The following is a 16,451-nucleotide window of genomic DNA, read 5'->3' as shown; positions in this document are numbered from 1 at the left end:
CCCTGGCTAATCATTCTGTTGCAGAAGCATTAAATTACTTTTAAGGACAGCAGTGAAAATGTTTTCAGACAGGAAGAGTGATTTTCAAGCAAACAGTCCCTCCTTTAAATTCTCTGTCCATTTTTGTCATTAATGTAGCCTTTTGTATCTCTGTCATGGAAAAGGACTAAAAGTGCCACTAAAGGATATCTGGGCACGTGGTAGAAGAATGTCCTAATGATAATAATGCAAACAACATGATATTGTTCTTGTAGAGATTTCATACTGGCTCAGTTATTTCTTGGAATAAATGAAACCACAGTGTCTGATAGCCCAGCTCCTTGGAGGGAAGAAGGGTGCTATTGGAGTCAGACTGAGTGAAAACCCACAGGATGTCAGACCTTGGCATCTTATTCCATCACAGCTTTTAGGGACAGGCTTCCCTATCAGGGATCAGGCACCAGCATTTGGGCAATACTCTAAGTGCCAATAGAGATCACTGTTATGGCAGTGGTACCCGGCAGTACCATCACAGATTAAATTTTTCTGTTGGAACTACAAGTCCCTTCTTTCTTCTCTTAAACTCAAGGGAAGAGGTTAAGCCAAGCCTCAGAAGTTGCTCCACTAGTACAATCTTAGCTGCTGAGAAACACTGCTCTCTGCAGTGTGTACCAGCTGCTATTTTAGTAGTCCTGTTGCATTTACTGTAAAACATTTATTTTATCAAGTGCTGTTCAAATTAGAGTGGGTTTTTTTGAAGTAATTTTGAACTCCTCTTTCTTTCATTTAACTTATTCATTAAAGCTTTTAAAAAACAATGAGATACAGATAGAATTCAGATAGATCTTTGCCGATTACTGAGCTCAAGAAAAGAAGGTACAAAACAGTGTTTGTGATTTAAACCTAAATACAAGCATAACTGTAAGAAAGTCTGTCAGCTGCTCTGTAAGATATATTAGGACCATGACACAGGCACAGCATACACTTTGCTGCAGAAATGCACACTTGAGAGGGTCCTCTGAAGGCCTCCATGCCCAGCCTGCTGCTCAAAGCATGGCCTACTAGACCATAATGCTCTGGCCTGTGACCAGTCACATTTTGAGTATTTCCAGGGGTGGAGGCCCTGCAGCCCCTCTGAACCCCTACTGCACAGCTCAACCACTGTCAACACTTATGTTGAAAATACTTCTCCTTATCAAATTGCAATTTTCCATGTGTTCAGGGCCTCTTGTGCCTCTGAGAAGAGACCAACTCCACTTCTCCACATCATCCCATTAGGTAGTTGTGAACAGCAGTAAGGTTTCTCCTGAATCATCCTCTCTCCAATTCTCTCAGCCTGCCCTCATTTGACACTGAAGCAGGGAAGTGAAGTTGTAAATCTTGGTGGTCCCTCCACTGGACTCAAGCCAGTTTGTCAGTGCCTTTCTTTCATGGGGAGAGAGGTCCAAAAGTTGGCACAGAGGTGGTTGCAGAAGATTTTCCTGCCTCCTTTTGCTGCCAATGGACTCACAGCAGCTCCTCCTATTGCCCTGTGTCTCCTAAGTTAGCAATCTGTACCTGAGAACAAGGCACGGCCTCTAAAATAAGCTCCATTCTTACAGCTTATTTTTGGTCTGTCTTTTGGTAATGTGGGTATTGTCCCTACAATATCAGATTTCAAAATAGAATCTAGTTCAGAAACTCTGGCCTAATAATATCAGCTCTTTATATGCTGTCATCACAGAGTTTGAAGGAACATGGGCTCTTCTGGAAGCTAGACAGCAATGATTGCTAGGAAAAATCAACAAGCAAAAGGCGCTCACACCAAGAAATTTGCTCCCCCAAGAGAGGGACCACTGCACTTATGAGCATCAAACTAATCTCATGCCAGTATTATCTTCCTCCATCTCTCCTCAATCCAGCCACCAACTATTGAAAAATTAACAGAGCAGACAGTCAAATACAGTGCAAGACTCAGAACCTTGATTGAAGTGTATCAGTTACACTGTCATTATGTTTTCAAGATTTCTTTGCATCTCTGATATCTGGGGGAGAAAAATAATTATCTTACATGAACATTGAGTTTCCAGCCTTAGAGCCTGACTTCAGAAACCAGGATCACTGGCTTAAAATTAACACAAGCTGTCCCTGTAGAAGCTATTTTTAACAAGTGAATGAAAGGGAATAAAAATAAGACTGCATATTTTAATAGACCTAACACACGTCAGAAATTCTAATCCCCTTACACTCTCCTTAGCTGAGAATATGTTCTAATTACACATAGGAAAGAAAGCAGAAAACATACCTTTTATTGCACCCACGATATTTTGGTCTAGTCCTTTCCGGTTGTCATTGAGCCCTCTTTTCCTTTTGCCATTTGGTAAAGAGTTAGCCAAAGTCTTGTCATCAAAAAATGCACAGACCAGCTTCCTAAAGAGCAGACTTCCTGAGCGAGTGTAGTTTGATAGTATAGAGTCCAGCTGGGATTTTGGCATGAAGACATCAAAGCCTTCTGCAAGTTGCACTTCTGGCTACCAAAAGAATACAAATGTTTTAATTAAACGAGCATTCAAAGACATTATTTTACTTCAATCATGCATCTGGTGAGACTTTACAATCACTTCATCAAACCATGAATCTTTTCCCAGCTATTCAGGGCCACAGCAGCCTAATTCATTGAAATCAAACCCCATCAGTGAATAAGCACCTTAAAAGGCAAATCAAACAATCACACTCCTTGTCTAATGTCTGTAAAAGTTAACAACTACTGACATCATTTCTAGGCATACAGCTAACAAAAAGACAGGAGATACCTTTCAATGTTGGGTAATAACGACAAAGCACAGGATCATTGCAGAGCAGTGCTCCAAAGTGATGCTTTTTGAACATTTATCTAACCATTTAATGGACTTGTTTCACTGCCAAACGCTGTGAACAAGTGTGCTGTGGGGCAGCCAGGCACTTCCAAGAAGCACAAATGCAGGGATACTGGCCCAATCCATGTGGCTTCCCAAGAGAGCTTCCAGCAAAGATATGGCCCCCATGAGTATCAGCACATGAGTTCAAGGTTGCCCCTGGAGCCAGCACTTGCTGAGCATCCATTTGTCCCTCCTTTTCATAGTCCCAAAATGCATGTTTAGAAGAGGATGATGTTAGACAGTTTATTTCAGTACAAAAATCCTCAACAGTGAATCACAGGGATTTAAATCACTGCCAAGGTGAAATGGAGGGGAAGAAGAGAAAAGAAAATCACGCTGTATTTCTTAATAGTCTTCTCTCAAGTACACTGAGGGCCAAAGTAGACAAAGGCCTTTGAGGAAGTCCCCTTACCAAGAGTCTTTTTGCTGCCCCTGTCTGTACATATCAGAAATTACATGAACAGCATTTGCAGAATTTTCTTCTGTGAGCACCATACAATGCCTATGATAAGACTTCTTACCCTCACAGAATAATTACATATCTAGAAAACACATTGGGAATAAACTAAAATTTTGAAAATATTGTTTAGAAGTTGGCAAGGAGGTAAAAGAATCAGTGATCATGACATGAGGAAATAAGCCAATATTACAGCCTTGCTCCTAAGAACTTGCCCTTTTTTTGCCCTACATGGAATATATTCAGCAATGATGATGCATTTTCAGAGAAGTTTACAGAGCAAGAGCAAATGCCATCTCCCATCGTATCACCTGAGAACATCTTGAGTCTAGATAGAAGAAAGGGCTGCCAGTCTCAGAACAATCTGGCTGTGTAATTCTTTTCCCACGGATTTCTAAAAATCAGTATGGAGAGTTTTGAGGTGAGTAGAGCATTTCCAAAGCATGCACTGTCATGAGATATGGATGTGTACTATGTGATAAAACTGAAGATGCTTTGGGAAGCCAGGATGAAGAATTGTAAAATATGCAAATAACAACAACAACAAAAAATTATAAGAAGCATGTAGTTCCTCAGCTTGTTCTGGATGAAAATTTTCATTTTTACCTCAAGAACTCTGAAAATGCTGGATCCAGCAAAACAGTCAGTTACTGACATTTGACAATATTCCAGTGTAGGTGGGTTTTTAATATGTTACTTCTAAACTTCTGATGACAGAAAAGATTTTCAAGAGTAAATAAATGTGGGCCAAATTCACAACTTGGGAAAAATTCTAGTTCATGTAAATCAAAAACCAGAATGCAGCTGACATGGTGATGAAGGATACCTGCCCTATTCTGTTTCTTTGGTCTTGTGACAGCCATCTAAGATGACCTCAATGATCCAGACCCAGGGCAGAGAAAAGTTTAGGTGGGAAAAAGCCTTAAAGATCATTAAGTCCAGCTATTAACCCACCACTAAATACCTCCAGGGATGGTGACTGTCACCACCTCCCCAGGCAGCCTGTTCCAGTGCTTGACAACCAGTTTGGGGAAGAAATTTTTCCCAATATCCAAAACAAACATTCCGTGGTGCAACCTGAGGCCATTTCCTCTTGTCATATCACTTGTTAGCTGGGAGAAGAGACTGACACCCACCTGGCTACACCCTCCTGTCAGGGAGCTGCAGAGAGAGATAAGGTCCCCCCGAATGTCCTTTTCTCCAGGATAAATACCCCAGCTCCATTGCCCTTCTCTGGATATGCTCCAGACCCTCAGTGTCTCTGCTGTGAGGAGCCCAAAACTGACACCAGGATTTGTGGTGAGGCCTCACCAGTGCTGAGTATGGAGGGACAGTCACTGCCTTGGTCCTGCTTGCCAGACTATGGCTGGTACCCTCACGAAAAGCCAATTGTTCCTGTGGTACCTTTTCTGAAACCTCCTACTTAACACCCAAAAAGCCAGAAGGATCATGAGGGTCTGCTATTATCTTTTCTCTATTTGTACTGAAAAATCAAGTGAGTCTTCTCTCTCCTCTCTTCCACTTCACTTCATGGTTTCCCTCTTCCCTGGTTTTACCTTAGAACACCAGCATTATGCTTTGGCAGATGCACCAACCACTCTACAATACAGCTGTAAAATACATTTCAAACCTTACCATTGTACCAGTGTGGAGGAGTCAGTATTATTTTAGTTTTGATTGTTTTATTCTTAATATAGGGATTGATTTGTTTATCAGTGAAACAGTTTGGAGGCAAAACTATGATTTATTCTTGCTTTCCTTTAGTAGTTAGCTATTCTTCAATCAAAGACAATCAGTAACCATTTGAATTTCATGATCATTCTGAATGTAATTTCTCAAAGAAAAAGCACTTATTAATAGATAATGATCATGGCAAAAGGAACTGGAGGGTAAACTATTCAAGAACAACAAAATAAAGAAGACCTGAATGCTAAAGGCTTTTGCTGTGCTAAATTTAACAGGCAATGAATTAGATTTAATCCTAGATATTTTAGTAGGTTGTAATATGTAGATTAAAAATGATTAGGTTATAAATGAAATATTACAACTGTAAAACAAACAAAAGTCCAACTAAGAGTTGTAATCAGATCACTGCATTTAAAAAGCAGATTCTCTGATCCATGGTCCAGATTGAGGGTTTGTCTCACCAAGACATTTTCCACCTCTGTAAGTAGCAGTATTTCATCTCAGCAGATCTGGACTAATTGCACTGGTTTTGGCAGCCCTTATTTTATACCCATTAAACTTGGATTCTTCTTAAAGTTCAATAAATGTTGGCAAAATAGCAGTGGCAGCAGTGGTGATGTATGACACAGCACACACTATAGACAACCTGTGGAATATTCTCAAGGGAACATTCATTTATGGTGCTTTGTAAGATGTCTTTCACAGTTTTTCAGGCACACAGACATGCTGGTTGTGACCAAAACAGAGATGCTTATGAAAAAGTAGAAAAAGATTATGCTGCCATTCGTTCTCAAAGAAGTGACTTTCTTAAGCCTTCTCAAAATATTTAAGGTCACATTTTATTTTTGCATTAAATATATCTGTTTTCATAACTCAAATGTTTTCTGTCCAAAGACAAAACAAAATCAATTTGTTTGTCTCGGGGTTCTAGCTCTGTAAATTTAGTCAAACAACTGTTGTGGCAAGGAAGGGCTCAAGCATGGAAGGACAGATGAAGACCTGATTTATGAGCCAAATGTTTTCTCTTTTTTTCCTTAGGTCAAACTGGCAACTACAAAGAACCGTGTCCAGCGATGAAACACATTCATAAAGCCAAATTAAATTCCATTGCAAGCACACAACTGTTTTCAAAACCGTGTTTCAAGCTGACAAGAGTGCCACAAGCAAAGAAAAATTATAAGCACAAATTGCATACTGGAGATAAATTACCAGTCCTCCCCAAACCTTTACCTCAAACATTATTAAGCTCAGTACTACAAAAGGAAACCCTCTGAAAAAAGCATCAAACTAGTTACTCTGTATCACTGCACTGACTCTGTGGCATGAGACTGCAACCTAATTAGTGGTGTGGCTTGCATCTCTGTAACTGAATTATCCTGACTGCTCTTTTTTATTATTAGTTCCCTCTTCCAGAAGGATAGAATATTATCTGCTGCATTGTTTTCATTTACGCTTATTGATACGGAATTTAATTATGTTTTTCTAGCTCATAGTACTTAGGAAATTGGAAAGAGCCTGCTCAAAATTAAAAATATATTAGAGAAATTAATGAACAGTTTACTTGTCAGTGAACTGGTTTGGATTACATCAATTTGGTCATTAAACAAAGCCAATCATCCACCAGATACATGGAATTTCCAACAGTGTGTACATGAATCAAGAAAACATGCTTACTGCAAAATTCTATGGGAAAAGTGCATATTTTAGAGGGGCAAATTTTGGCCTTTTGAGTCACACTGACATCATCAACAGGGCTGAGGCCCTACTACAGCACACACAACAATCAAGACCAAATGACCCAATTCAGCAAAGACTGAATATGAATTTTTCTAGAGATGAGGAGTCCCCCAAAGTCAGCAGGACCAGAAAAGCAGGAAAGCACATAAATACTCCTTGGCAGGATAAAGACTCTTGTGTGGACTACACGGGCTCATCAGCAATGATGGGGCTGTGAATGCTTTACACACCTCACACTTTTCATGGCTCCTCATCTCAACCGTGGCTCTTGGCATTGGGAGAGATGAAAAAGTTTCCACTGAAAGCTCAAAAAACAGGAGCCTTGAACTCAAGGGAAAACTTAATGCTTGTGAAAGTTGAAAAAAAGGACCCAAAACCCTGTAATGAGCACTCCCCACATCTAATCCTAACATCTCCATTCACTCCAACCCAAGATTTGCTTGTTCAGTCTAACAAAAAGTGGGAAGATGCATCAATGTGACTCGAGTACTGATTCTCCTGAATGAGTCAGTATTTCAAAATCTTGCAATCCTGCATATTAAAATTTTAACTTACATCTGATGAAGCTGATTCAAGGATAATTCCAAACCCTGACAGAGGGGTCTCTGGCTTCAGGGGGGGTTCAACTGCTTGCAGACTAGATTGTTCCAAGTTTGCTGTCAGCCTCTTCTCATTCTCTGGAGAGCTGGGTTTCTTATTTGTGGAAACTGCTTCAACAACTTTGAGGGGCAGTTTTCTCTTTTTATTTCTCTTTCTTGATATTGTTGACTTCTGTGCACAAATCAGAGGAACAGGAGGCTGCTGTCTGTTTTGAGTCCCAACTGAATGAAAGAAATTAATGCATTAATTTTAAAGACAAAAGCCCATGAATATCCACACAGATGCACCATTAAACTACTGACTCACTGAACTTACTTTCTAGATAAGTGATGTGATTTTCAGGGCTGCTGGTGCATGGGAAACAAATAAGTTTTATCACCTTTGCATAATTTTCCAGTCTGTACAATGGGGATAATGAGAGTGAGCTCTCTGGTGAGGCTTTTCAAGCCATACTGATGAACAGTATTTTAAGGAAATTAGGAATACACAGTTCTTTTTCCTAGTGACCACTGGATGGCTGGTGACATGAAGCACTTAAGTGATGATTAATTTGTGTGCCCTCTGAATGACTAAGAATCTCACTCTTTGAGGATCTCTTCCTGATAAAGTAAGATAATACAAGTGCTAATGCAATTACAGTTATTTTTATGACAGTGGTCTCCAAGTTAATTAGCTCAGCAAGAACATTTCAAGTACCATTATGCCAAGAATGAGTGAAAACACTATTCAATAGTCTAATTTCTGAGGGAAAAAAAGTAATTCAAAGTTCCATCAGTTTGTTTTGCTCATACACAAAAGCTGACATGTATTACCACTGAAATATAAGAGACCATATCTTACATTTATCAATATTCTGCATTTTCCAGTATTCACAATAATTTGTATAAATTAAGGCAACAACCCTGAACCTGTATCAATATGAACAAGCCCTCCAGAAGAATGCTATCAAGATATCATTATGTGTGTGGATAAATCACTAAGATCAAGGTCAAAACAAACAAAGAAAAAGCCAGAAGTGCTCTACATGCAGATCAAACTCATTCAAGATATGAACAAGCTACAAAAAGTCCTCATCTACAAAGCTTCAGGAAGAAAACAAACCTCTGACTATTGTTTATTAAAATATTTCTGGAAAATTTCATTTCTGGCAAGGATTTACAAGACTGTGATGTGTAGTTTATAATTAAGACAGTAGGGTGTTTGAATACTAAAGTAAGCTATTACACTTTCACGTACAGGTTTGAACGTTAGGTGTTTTCTTTTAGCAACAAAAATGCCAAATGATTTTTTTTCTCTGCAAAACCATAATTTCAGAAAATATTAAATATTCCAAGTGAATCAAAAGATTCACGAATTAACAAAGGTACTTACTCTGTAGATACATAATTAATAAGAAATGTTCTGCTACTGAAGAGTCAGCTCTTTTGGCATAGACCCCAGTTTTCTAACTCTCACTCACAAGCCATTTTTCAATCACCCATGTGATTTCAATGAAATTGGTCTGATTGCATAAAAAAATCCCATGTACCAGCAAAAACTGTAAAACTGGGCTTTTGTGTACTTCTTTGTAAACTGATGACTTCTAGAAAAGCATTTTTACGTGTGCCAACTGATATTACAAAACGTGTCTGATCGTTCCCATCACTCACTCAAACATTATACACCATGGAGACAAGGAGTTTAGTCAGCCCTTCACTCCACCCATCTTTCAGTTAATTACTCAACACTCCCTTTTCTTACAGAAGTCTTATCCAGCCTCTCCACAAGAGAAGTCTCCATGCCTCCAGTCCCCATCATTCATGCTGGATGGGCAAGTAGGCTGACAAAATCTCCAACATCTCTATCTCCTCATTAGTATTAACACTAATTTTTAGGTAGCACAGAGCCTGCAGCTTCACATCAGCCTACGATGTCTTAACTCTACCTACCACGTTCTCATTATCTTGCTCGCTCAACTACTCCTCTGGCTCTGCACTGTTCTCTTTCAGCTCCCAACCTAGGAGAAAACTAGACTCAGTAATTTTCTCCAGTGAACAAATTATTGTGGCTATACACACTGAAAGCTGGTACTTCACAGCCAGAGGAAGGGCGGAGGCCACAACTTGCAGTAGCTAGCTCAGCTGTGACTATCACAGAGCTAAAAGAGGTTCGAATGAATAACTATTTGGTAACTTTCAGCTACCTTCAAATTTTATTTTTCTTACCCCTAAGATTAGTGAACTGGTAAGCAGAACACAGGTGAGGTAGCATTTGGCACCCCTGAATCAATACACTGTGAAAACAAAGTGGGCATATTCACCTGCCCACTCAGCTCTCATTACATATCTGATCACATTAATTTTATTTTCAATTTAGCCTTAAAAGGCTAAAGATAAAATCCCATATTTCAGGTAAAGGATCTGAAAAGTAGAAGTTGCATTTCCAAGAAACTTGTGAAAATTTGACTTTGACTGATATGTCAGGAGAGCAGGAAACAATTCAGGTATTCCTGAGTGCCCACACAGACTTTAATCTCCCAGACCATTCCCTAACAGGAAGATCACAGAATCATAGAACAGTTTGGGTTTGGAAGGGACCTCCAAAGACCATCTCATCCAACACCCCTGCAACAAGCTGGGCCATCCTCAACTCGATGCTTGCCACAGGTATGCACATGTGGCACTGGTCACTGTACCTGCTTGCAGCTGCATCAATTTTCGCATGGTCTTGAGCTCCTGAAGAATGGCCTGCAGGGTTGACTGGCAATTACACGTACAGCAGTTTGGTCCAGCTGTTGAATTCACCATTGGAATTTCTCCTGAAAGAGAGTGGAATGAAATGGGTGAGATGTAAGCCACACAGAATCACCCAGACAACAATTGGCAGGTGTTTGAAGCTATGATCAATATACCAGATTGTAAAATCAGATCAAAAGCATGAAAGGAAGTAATTTTCAACATGATCCCTTTTAAGAGGAAAGGACCACTAGTTTTTACTCAATTACTAATATGTGCAATTATATTGAGTTGGGATGCAATGTTACATGGGCTGGGGAAGACTGCTCAGAGTGTGAATATAATGCACTCCTCACAGCAGGGCTTTCTATTGTCAGCCTGGTTCATCTTGAATAACAAAAGCACCAAACCTCATTACAAACATACTTATTTTATCACACACACAGAAAAAAGCCCATCTCCTGGAACAGTCTTACAAAGAATGAAGACAGCCTGTGCAATAAAGGTTTGTGCTGTACATAAAATGAGAGTCTAGGAATTTTTAAACTGCTTGAATCTTACAGGTGATTCTTTACCATGTGAAGAAGAGAGAATGAAAATAAAATACCCTACTTGGAGAAAAAAACCCCAAAACAACAGGACAGAAAAGAACCACACAAAAGCTTTCAAATCTGCTCTTCTGTTTGCTAGGGTGGGATTGTTTTCTATCATGTTTTCCACCACTGTAACCTACAAGATGGGCTTTCCAGAGTTTCCCTTTGAAAATTAATATAGTAGTTCAAGACATTCCTTTTCTCTAGTAATTCTTAATAGTGTTTAACTGAACTCACATATTTCTAGTTCTAGCCCTCAGCAGCGCTTTTATTACTGCTTTACTTTCCAGAAATTTTGTATCTTTTGTTCTGAATTAGAACGGGCTGTAACAGCTGAGGGATTTCAAACTTTGCAGGATAGTTGTATCCTGCACTTAAGCTTAAGACAGCTGCATCCCTAGACAGCTATCCCCAGCTGCAAATAAAAATTTCAAAATTCAACAAAACACCTAACAGTATCTGGTTGAAGCTGAGGCTAGATAGTATACACCTGCCTTCCTTTCCAAATGTCCTTAGAGTCATTTAAATTGATGGCTATTTTACTGCTCAAGACTGCAGGAGGAGGGATGACCATTTCATGAAGATAGGTACAAATGCACCTAACAAAATAACCTCACTTGGTGTCACATGTGGACTTCAGCCAGTGTATTTCCCTTTTTCTTCTGTAGCCTGACACTTACCAGGTGCCCTTTAATCATTACCTAGCAAAAGTGAACAGAAGCAATTCATTTAATCTCCACTTATAAAACTTCACATTTTTCATTATTACTTCTGCTCTCCTCTGAAGCCAAACCAGGTTATTAATACCTTTTCAGGTTTGGGTTCTGTTCTTTCATCTGAGATCCCTGATATCAGACCCACACAGATCCCCTGACTTTAATCCTCATTTGAAATAACTGAAAATCTGGCCACCACAAGGCACTTGTTCTCTACTTCCTTCCATACAGTCCTTCAGACCTGAAGCAACATCTATCAGACTTGAGCAAACTCATGGTCACACTCCAAAGGTGAGCTGCTTGTAAAGCTAAACTAATGCATCACTTAAAGACAACTGACATCTTCTGGGTGTCACACTCCCCTTTTCCTCAGATATTTAGATACTCCACATCCTGCAATTACAAATTTTGTTATTTTAAAATATCATACACGGATAAAATCTGTTAAAACTGTAATAAGATAAATGGAGTACTTAACAAAATCCCTACAAATCTAGCAAATGCAAATGCAATAGAACCACTGGCTTCAGCTCTCAAAGGTTTCAGCTGCAAATAAAATGATTTTTATACTAAGAAGTTATTTGGAAAACAGGCTGAGAATCTCAAAATGAAACAAGAAGGTTTCTTGTTTCTTGTTTCAGACTCAGCAGGACTCTGCCTAGTTTGATCTCACCCTTCCTTTGTACACAGTCTATTCTTTAGAAGTTCCTTGGGGCATGGATGGGATTTTACCTTTTCAATGGTCCATAAAATGTTTAGCCCATTGTTACAGGTACAGAGGAAAAAAAAAAATGTTATCTTTAGCTTTGCAGCAGATTAATCAGAATCCCTCAACTTGGTTCCACCAATACCCTTCACCTACATGTCTTAAGTAGACTTTTAAGTAGATGAATTTCAAGACAACTTATAATTTAATAGCAAAAGCATAACTCTACCTTTCAGTAAGACAAGCAGGTACCCCAGAAATGGAAGCCCCAGAATTTAGAAGAGTTTTATTAATAGACAAATACAAAGCAAGACTATCATTCCCTCAGTCCTTTCTCAGTTGTTTTAGACTAAAAGACCCTTAGGATAAAGCCTGTCCTTTCTCTTGATCAGAATTCAATATTCTAGAGGAAATGTTTTCTGGAAGTGTTTTCTTCTGGAAATATCTGAAAGACTCTGGGGGGAAACAGGCTTGGTGGCTTTTGTTTCCTTCTTAACAAAGGCTCTACATCATGGTGAATTGCATGTGAAAACTTGAACAAATTGTATCAGTAAATACCTGTGCATCTTTCCTGTTGCAATATAACATGTTCCTAATGAAAACACACAGGCACACAGGCTCCTGATGGAAAACCACAGGGTCTATTTTCCCATTGAGGCAAGGGGATTTACTTTATAATCCCCATTAGCATTGATAGAAATTACCCATGTAAATCTACCATAGGTACTGGGAATGGGAAAAGAGACCACCAATATTTTAAATCAAAGCAGGGTTCTACTGACTCCTTACATATTCATGAGGGTTTTTTATTTTCCCTCTATCCTCCCTCCTCTGATCAGTTATTGTGTTGTAAGAAATATCTAGTAGAGTGTTCTCAGTCATTGTTCTAAGCACTATCTTTATCATTTTTAGAGGACAAAAGCAACCCTTTTCAACTGTTATAAATCAATTTTTAATTTTAAAAGGAGATCAGACTTTTTATTTTTATGAAGGAGTCTTTAAAGAGTCATCTCCCTCTCTTTTGGAAGCTGGCCAGCAGGCAAATTTGATACCTGCCTGTTTGACTGAGAGAAGGAGATGACACAAGTACATGAGTTGCTTCTCCCATGTGAGCAATAAGCAGCCCAGGACAGTGTTTTCTTCCAGCTGGATCTGCTGAGAGGGAATTCACTCACTGTAACTAACATTGCTACCAGCTTATACTGGAAAAGCATGCAAGAACTACCCAGTGAAAATGATCTTGATGCAACTCAAAAGCAATTCAGCTGCTGCATCACTGCTGGATTTGGTACAGAACACAAGAAATGAACTCAAGTGAGAGTTTACCGTCTGTAACAGGACAGACATGGTGCTCACTCTTTGTAGTCCCAGATGGCTTCCACTAAAAACAGTGGGTCACAGATGTCTGCCTAACACCCTGACTTGTGGAACCACCACCTTAAGTCTGGTTTGGAATAAATCCCTTTGGTTTTCATGTACGTTCCTACTCTTCCCTCTTCTGCAGCAACATCTAGGCTTGCTCTGTTCCTCTCTTATTTTAGTTGATGCCTTAAGTTTTAGCTTTCAGATTCTGTACTGCATTAGTATCTAACTCTGAAATTCACACAGAGTGTTAGAGAGTTCTCTTCACAGTTTAGTAAGACAAAACAATCCTTTTCCAGCCCTTGCAGCTCCAGGCCCCAAAAAGTATGAACAAAAGCAAATTGGGGGGGAGCAAAAACTAGGAGAATGTGACTTCATTAAGCTGTGAAGCTGTGATTGGACAATTAACCCCAATATGTAAATGGACCAAACTTATTATAGTGTGAACATTTGTGACCCGTCACCCATCTTGGGTGTAGCCTTGGCCAGGCTCTTGTACTGCCCAAGGTATATCCTTTGAAGGCCTTTTTAATAAATACCTACTTTATTTCTCTTACTCTGTCTAGCCTCTGCTCTAGGTACCCTTTCCAGGCATCATTATCAATAGCTTTCTCATTAATGTTTTCTATACCAGCACCTATTAAACATTTATTGCAACCTCTCCTTGAACCACCTTACCCTGTGAGTAGATAAGTGCACCACTGAGATGGACTTGATGTGTCTATTACATTCAACTTTGAGCAATTCAGATGGCCTACAACATATATCTTCATTTTTTATATAGTATCTATCCACAGTGGACAGAAAGAGTTCCTGGACTCAGATCACCTACTACAGATGCCTGAACATCTCCCCAGTGATGACCTAAGCCTGACCTAAGCCCCAGGTAATAACATTGTGTCTGGCAGTTTTGTTCTGGTAACTTAAACACCACAGTAAGAACCAAGGTTCTTAAAATATCCCTTGAAGTACTGTGCAGCATTTCTACACCCAGCTTTTAAAAACTTTGTCCATCCTCTGAATAACATCTAAAATACTGAGTTTGATGCTAAGGCTCTCAAATACAAGGGATAGAAGGGAATCAGGCTGTTAAAATGCCCAGAAGAGCTGTGTACTGGGTGAGGAGCAGTTTCAGGCTCAGAAATGCAACAAAAGTTTTTCTTCCCTAGAGACCAGGGTTTGGAGCCCAAGCAGGAGTCAGGATCACAATACTCCATCAGAGGCAGACACCTCAAACCCAACTGCTATACAGATTGTCTTTTCAAAGGCGGCCAGAGGAGAGGGCCCACACCCTCCTTTATGTAATAACCCAAAAGATTGCATTCCTTTCAGCAGCAGGACAGCTGCAAAGGGAGGTGCCTCCTGGGCTGCTCCCCCAAGGGCTGGGAACCTGGGCATTTCTCCTGTCCAGCCCAGGAGGTTGCTCAACCTGACCATTCCATGTCCCATTGACCACTTCAAACCTGTAAGAGATCAGAAGTCAACTGAATCCTGCCTCCACATACAAAAAAATTTAAGCTGACATTTTCTTGCATATAGGGCCAAATCCTGTCAACACATTTTAGCTCACATGCTGAATCAGGCCCCTGAGGGGATAGAGGTGCTGCTCCACCTACTTTCTGGATTTGGGAACAAGGCACATAATCTATGCAGGTTTGGGCACTTCTGTGCATGCAGAGAACTGTCCCTGCCAGTGCCCAGGGCCTCTGAGGACAAAGAAGTAGATGTGTGATGAATTTTGGGTCCTTCCATATTTAGAAGATTGTTATGGTGGGGTTTTGACAGCAGTTTTTTAATCTGGGAGCAAAACTTCCATTCTCTGGGACTTAATAAGAAAAAGGCATTTTAGAGGCACACTGCCATCTACTTCAGGGCAGAATCCTGTACTGGATTGGCCACACTCTAGAACATGCTGTTCACAGGTAGACTCCACCATCTCTTTTCTCCAATAGTCTCATTGGAATAAAAGCCTAAGGTTGTGATGGAATTTTGTACCTGCAGTTCAGTGGCCTGTTATAAGGCTGATGCCATCCCCTTACGAAAGGCAGTAGAATCCTGCTCCACAAGTAGTGTCACAACAGTGCTACATTATTCACAGAAAAGAGGAGTGGTAGAGGTTGACATTTAATTAGCCATGAATTTAATAACAATGACAAAAGCTGTTTTAGTAAGTACTGTATAGAAATTAAGCTTGTAAAGGCATTGAGTAATTCAATCCTATCACCATTTTAAAAGCTAAGACAGATGGTAGCAGAATGTACAGTGCCCACTTTCACACCTTTTTGAAGTGATAACTATGTGCTCATTTTGTAGACTCTGAACTATAACTGCTTTCAGTGCAGTGCTACAATATATCATCACAACAAAGGCAGATATTTAGTAGAGAACAAGGGGGGGGAGGAAAGGCACCATTCTCAGTGTCTAACAGGTCATACCATTGGATGCCACAGTTCGAGCCTGATTTTGGAATGTTTTGGATCGAGTTCCATATTGCCCTGAAAGATGGCTGCCTTGGGGTGATAGCTCATTCCATGCTCCGCTCTGGGACGGATGAAGGCTCGCCTGGGACTCCGCAGGGGGATTCAGGCGCTGGGCCCAGGCTAACTCTAAATCTTGGGGCTCCTCCTTCAGTTTTTCTCCTTCTTTGCCAACTCGTTGATAGATTCTTCCAGTGCTGTCATTCAGTAATCTTCTCATCCCTGTAATTTGTTTTTTAATTTCCCGGCTTTCATCTCCTAATGAAAACAGAGCCACAGTTATCACTGGAAATTAGCAAAAACAGTAATGGGTAGCAATTAGTGGTTTTAGATGCCAATAAGAGTTGGAGCAAAAAAATAAATAAATAACAACGAGAAAGAAAAGGGATGGTTGAATGGTCACTGGGATGTAACAGGCTATGCCTTCACACAGCCATGGCTGACAGCTTTCATGCCTGAAAGACCTGCTGAACTTGGCTTTCTTGATGTTGTTTCTAAGGCTTTGATGAGTAAGATTATTTTTTTGC

The 16,451-nt window shown here is 40.0% G+C and overlaps 1 protein-coding gene across 4 annotated transcripts in view; it reads right to left on the bottom strand.

Annotated features, from left to right (window-relative positions):
• The window catches only part of BEND7 (BEN domain containing 7), a 46,852-nt gene that overhangs the window by 17,413 nt on the left and 12,988 nt on the right, over positions 1-16,451 (bottom strand). For 3 of the 4 annotated variants that reach the window (XM_059847484.1, XM_059847487.1, XM_059847488.1), the window contains exons 3-6: positions 15,883-16,182; positions 10,031-10,153; positions 7,312-7,577; positions 2,264-2,489 (exon numbers count right to left, since the gene is read on the bottom strand). In XM_059847484.1, coding sequence (XP_059703467.1) covers positions 2,264-2,489; positions 7,312-7,577; positions 10,031-10,153; positions 15,883-16,182 — 915 coding nt within the window. The remainder of the gene's footprint in view (positions 1-2,263; positions 2,490-7,311; positions 7,578-10,030; positions 10,154-15,882; positions 16,183-16,451) is intronic. The other variant, XM_059847486.1, reaches the window with a different exon arrangement.

This window comes from Haemorhous mexicanus, chromosome 5, assembly GCF_027477595.1.
Source record: "Haemorhous mexicanus isolate bHaeMex1 chromosome 5, bHaeMex1.pri, whole genome shotgun sequence".
Lineage (NCBI taxonomy): Eukaryota > Metazoa > Chordata > Aves > Passeriformes > Fringillidae > Haemorhous > Haemorhous mexicanus.
This window is presented reverse-complemented; position numbering and strand designations above follow the sequence as displayed.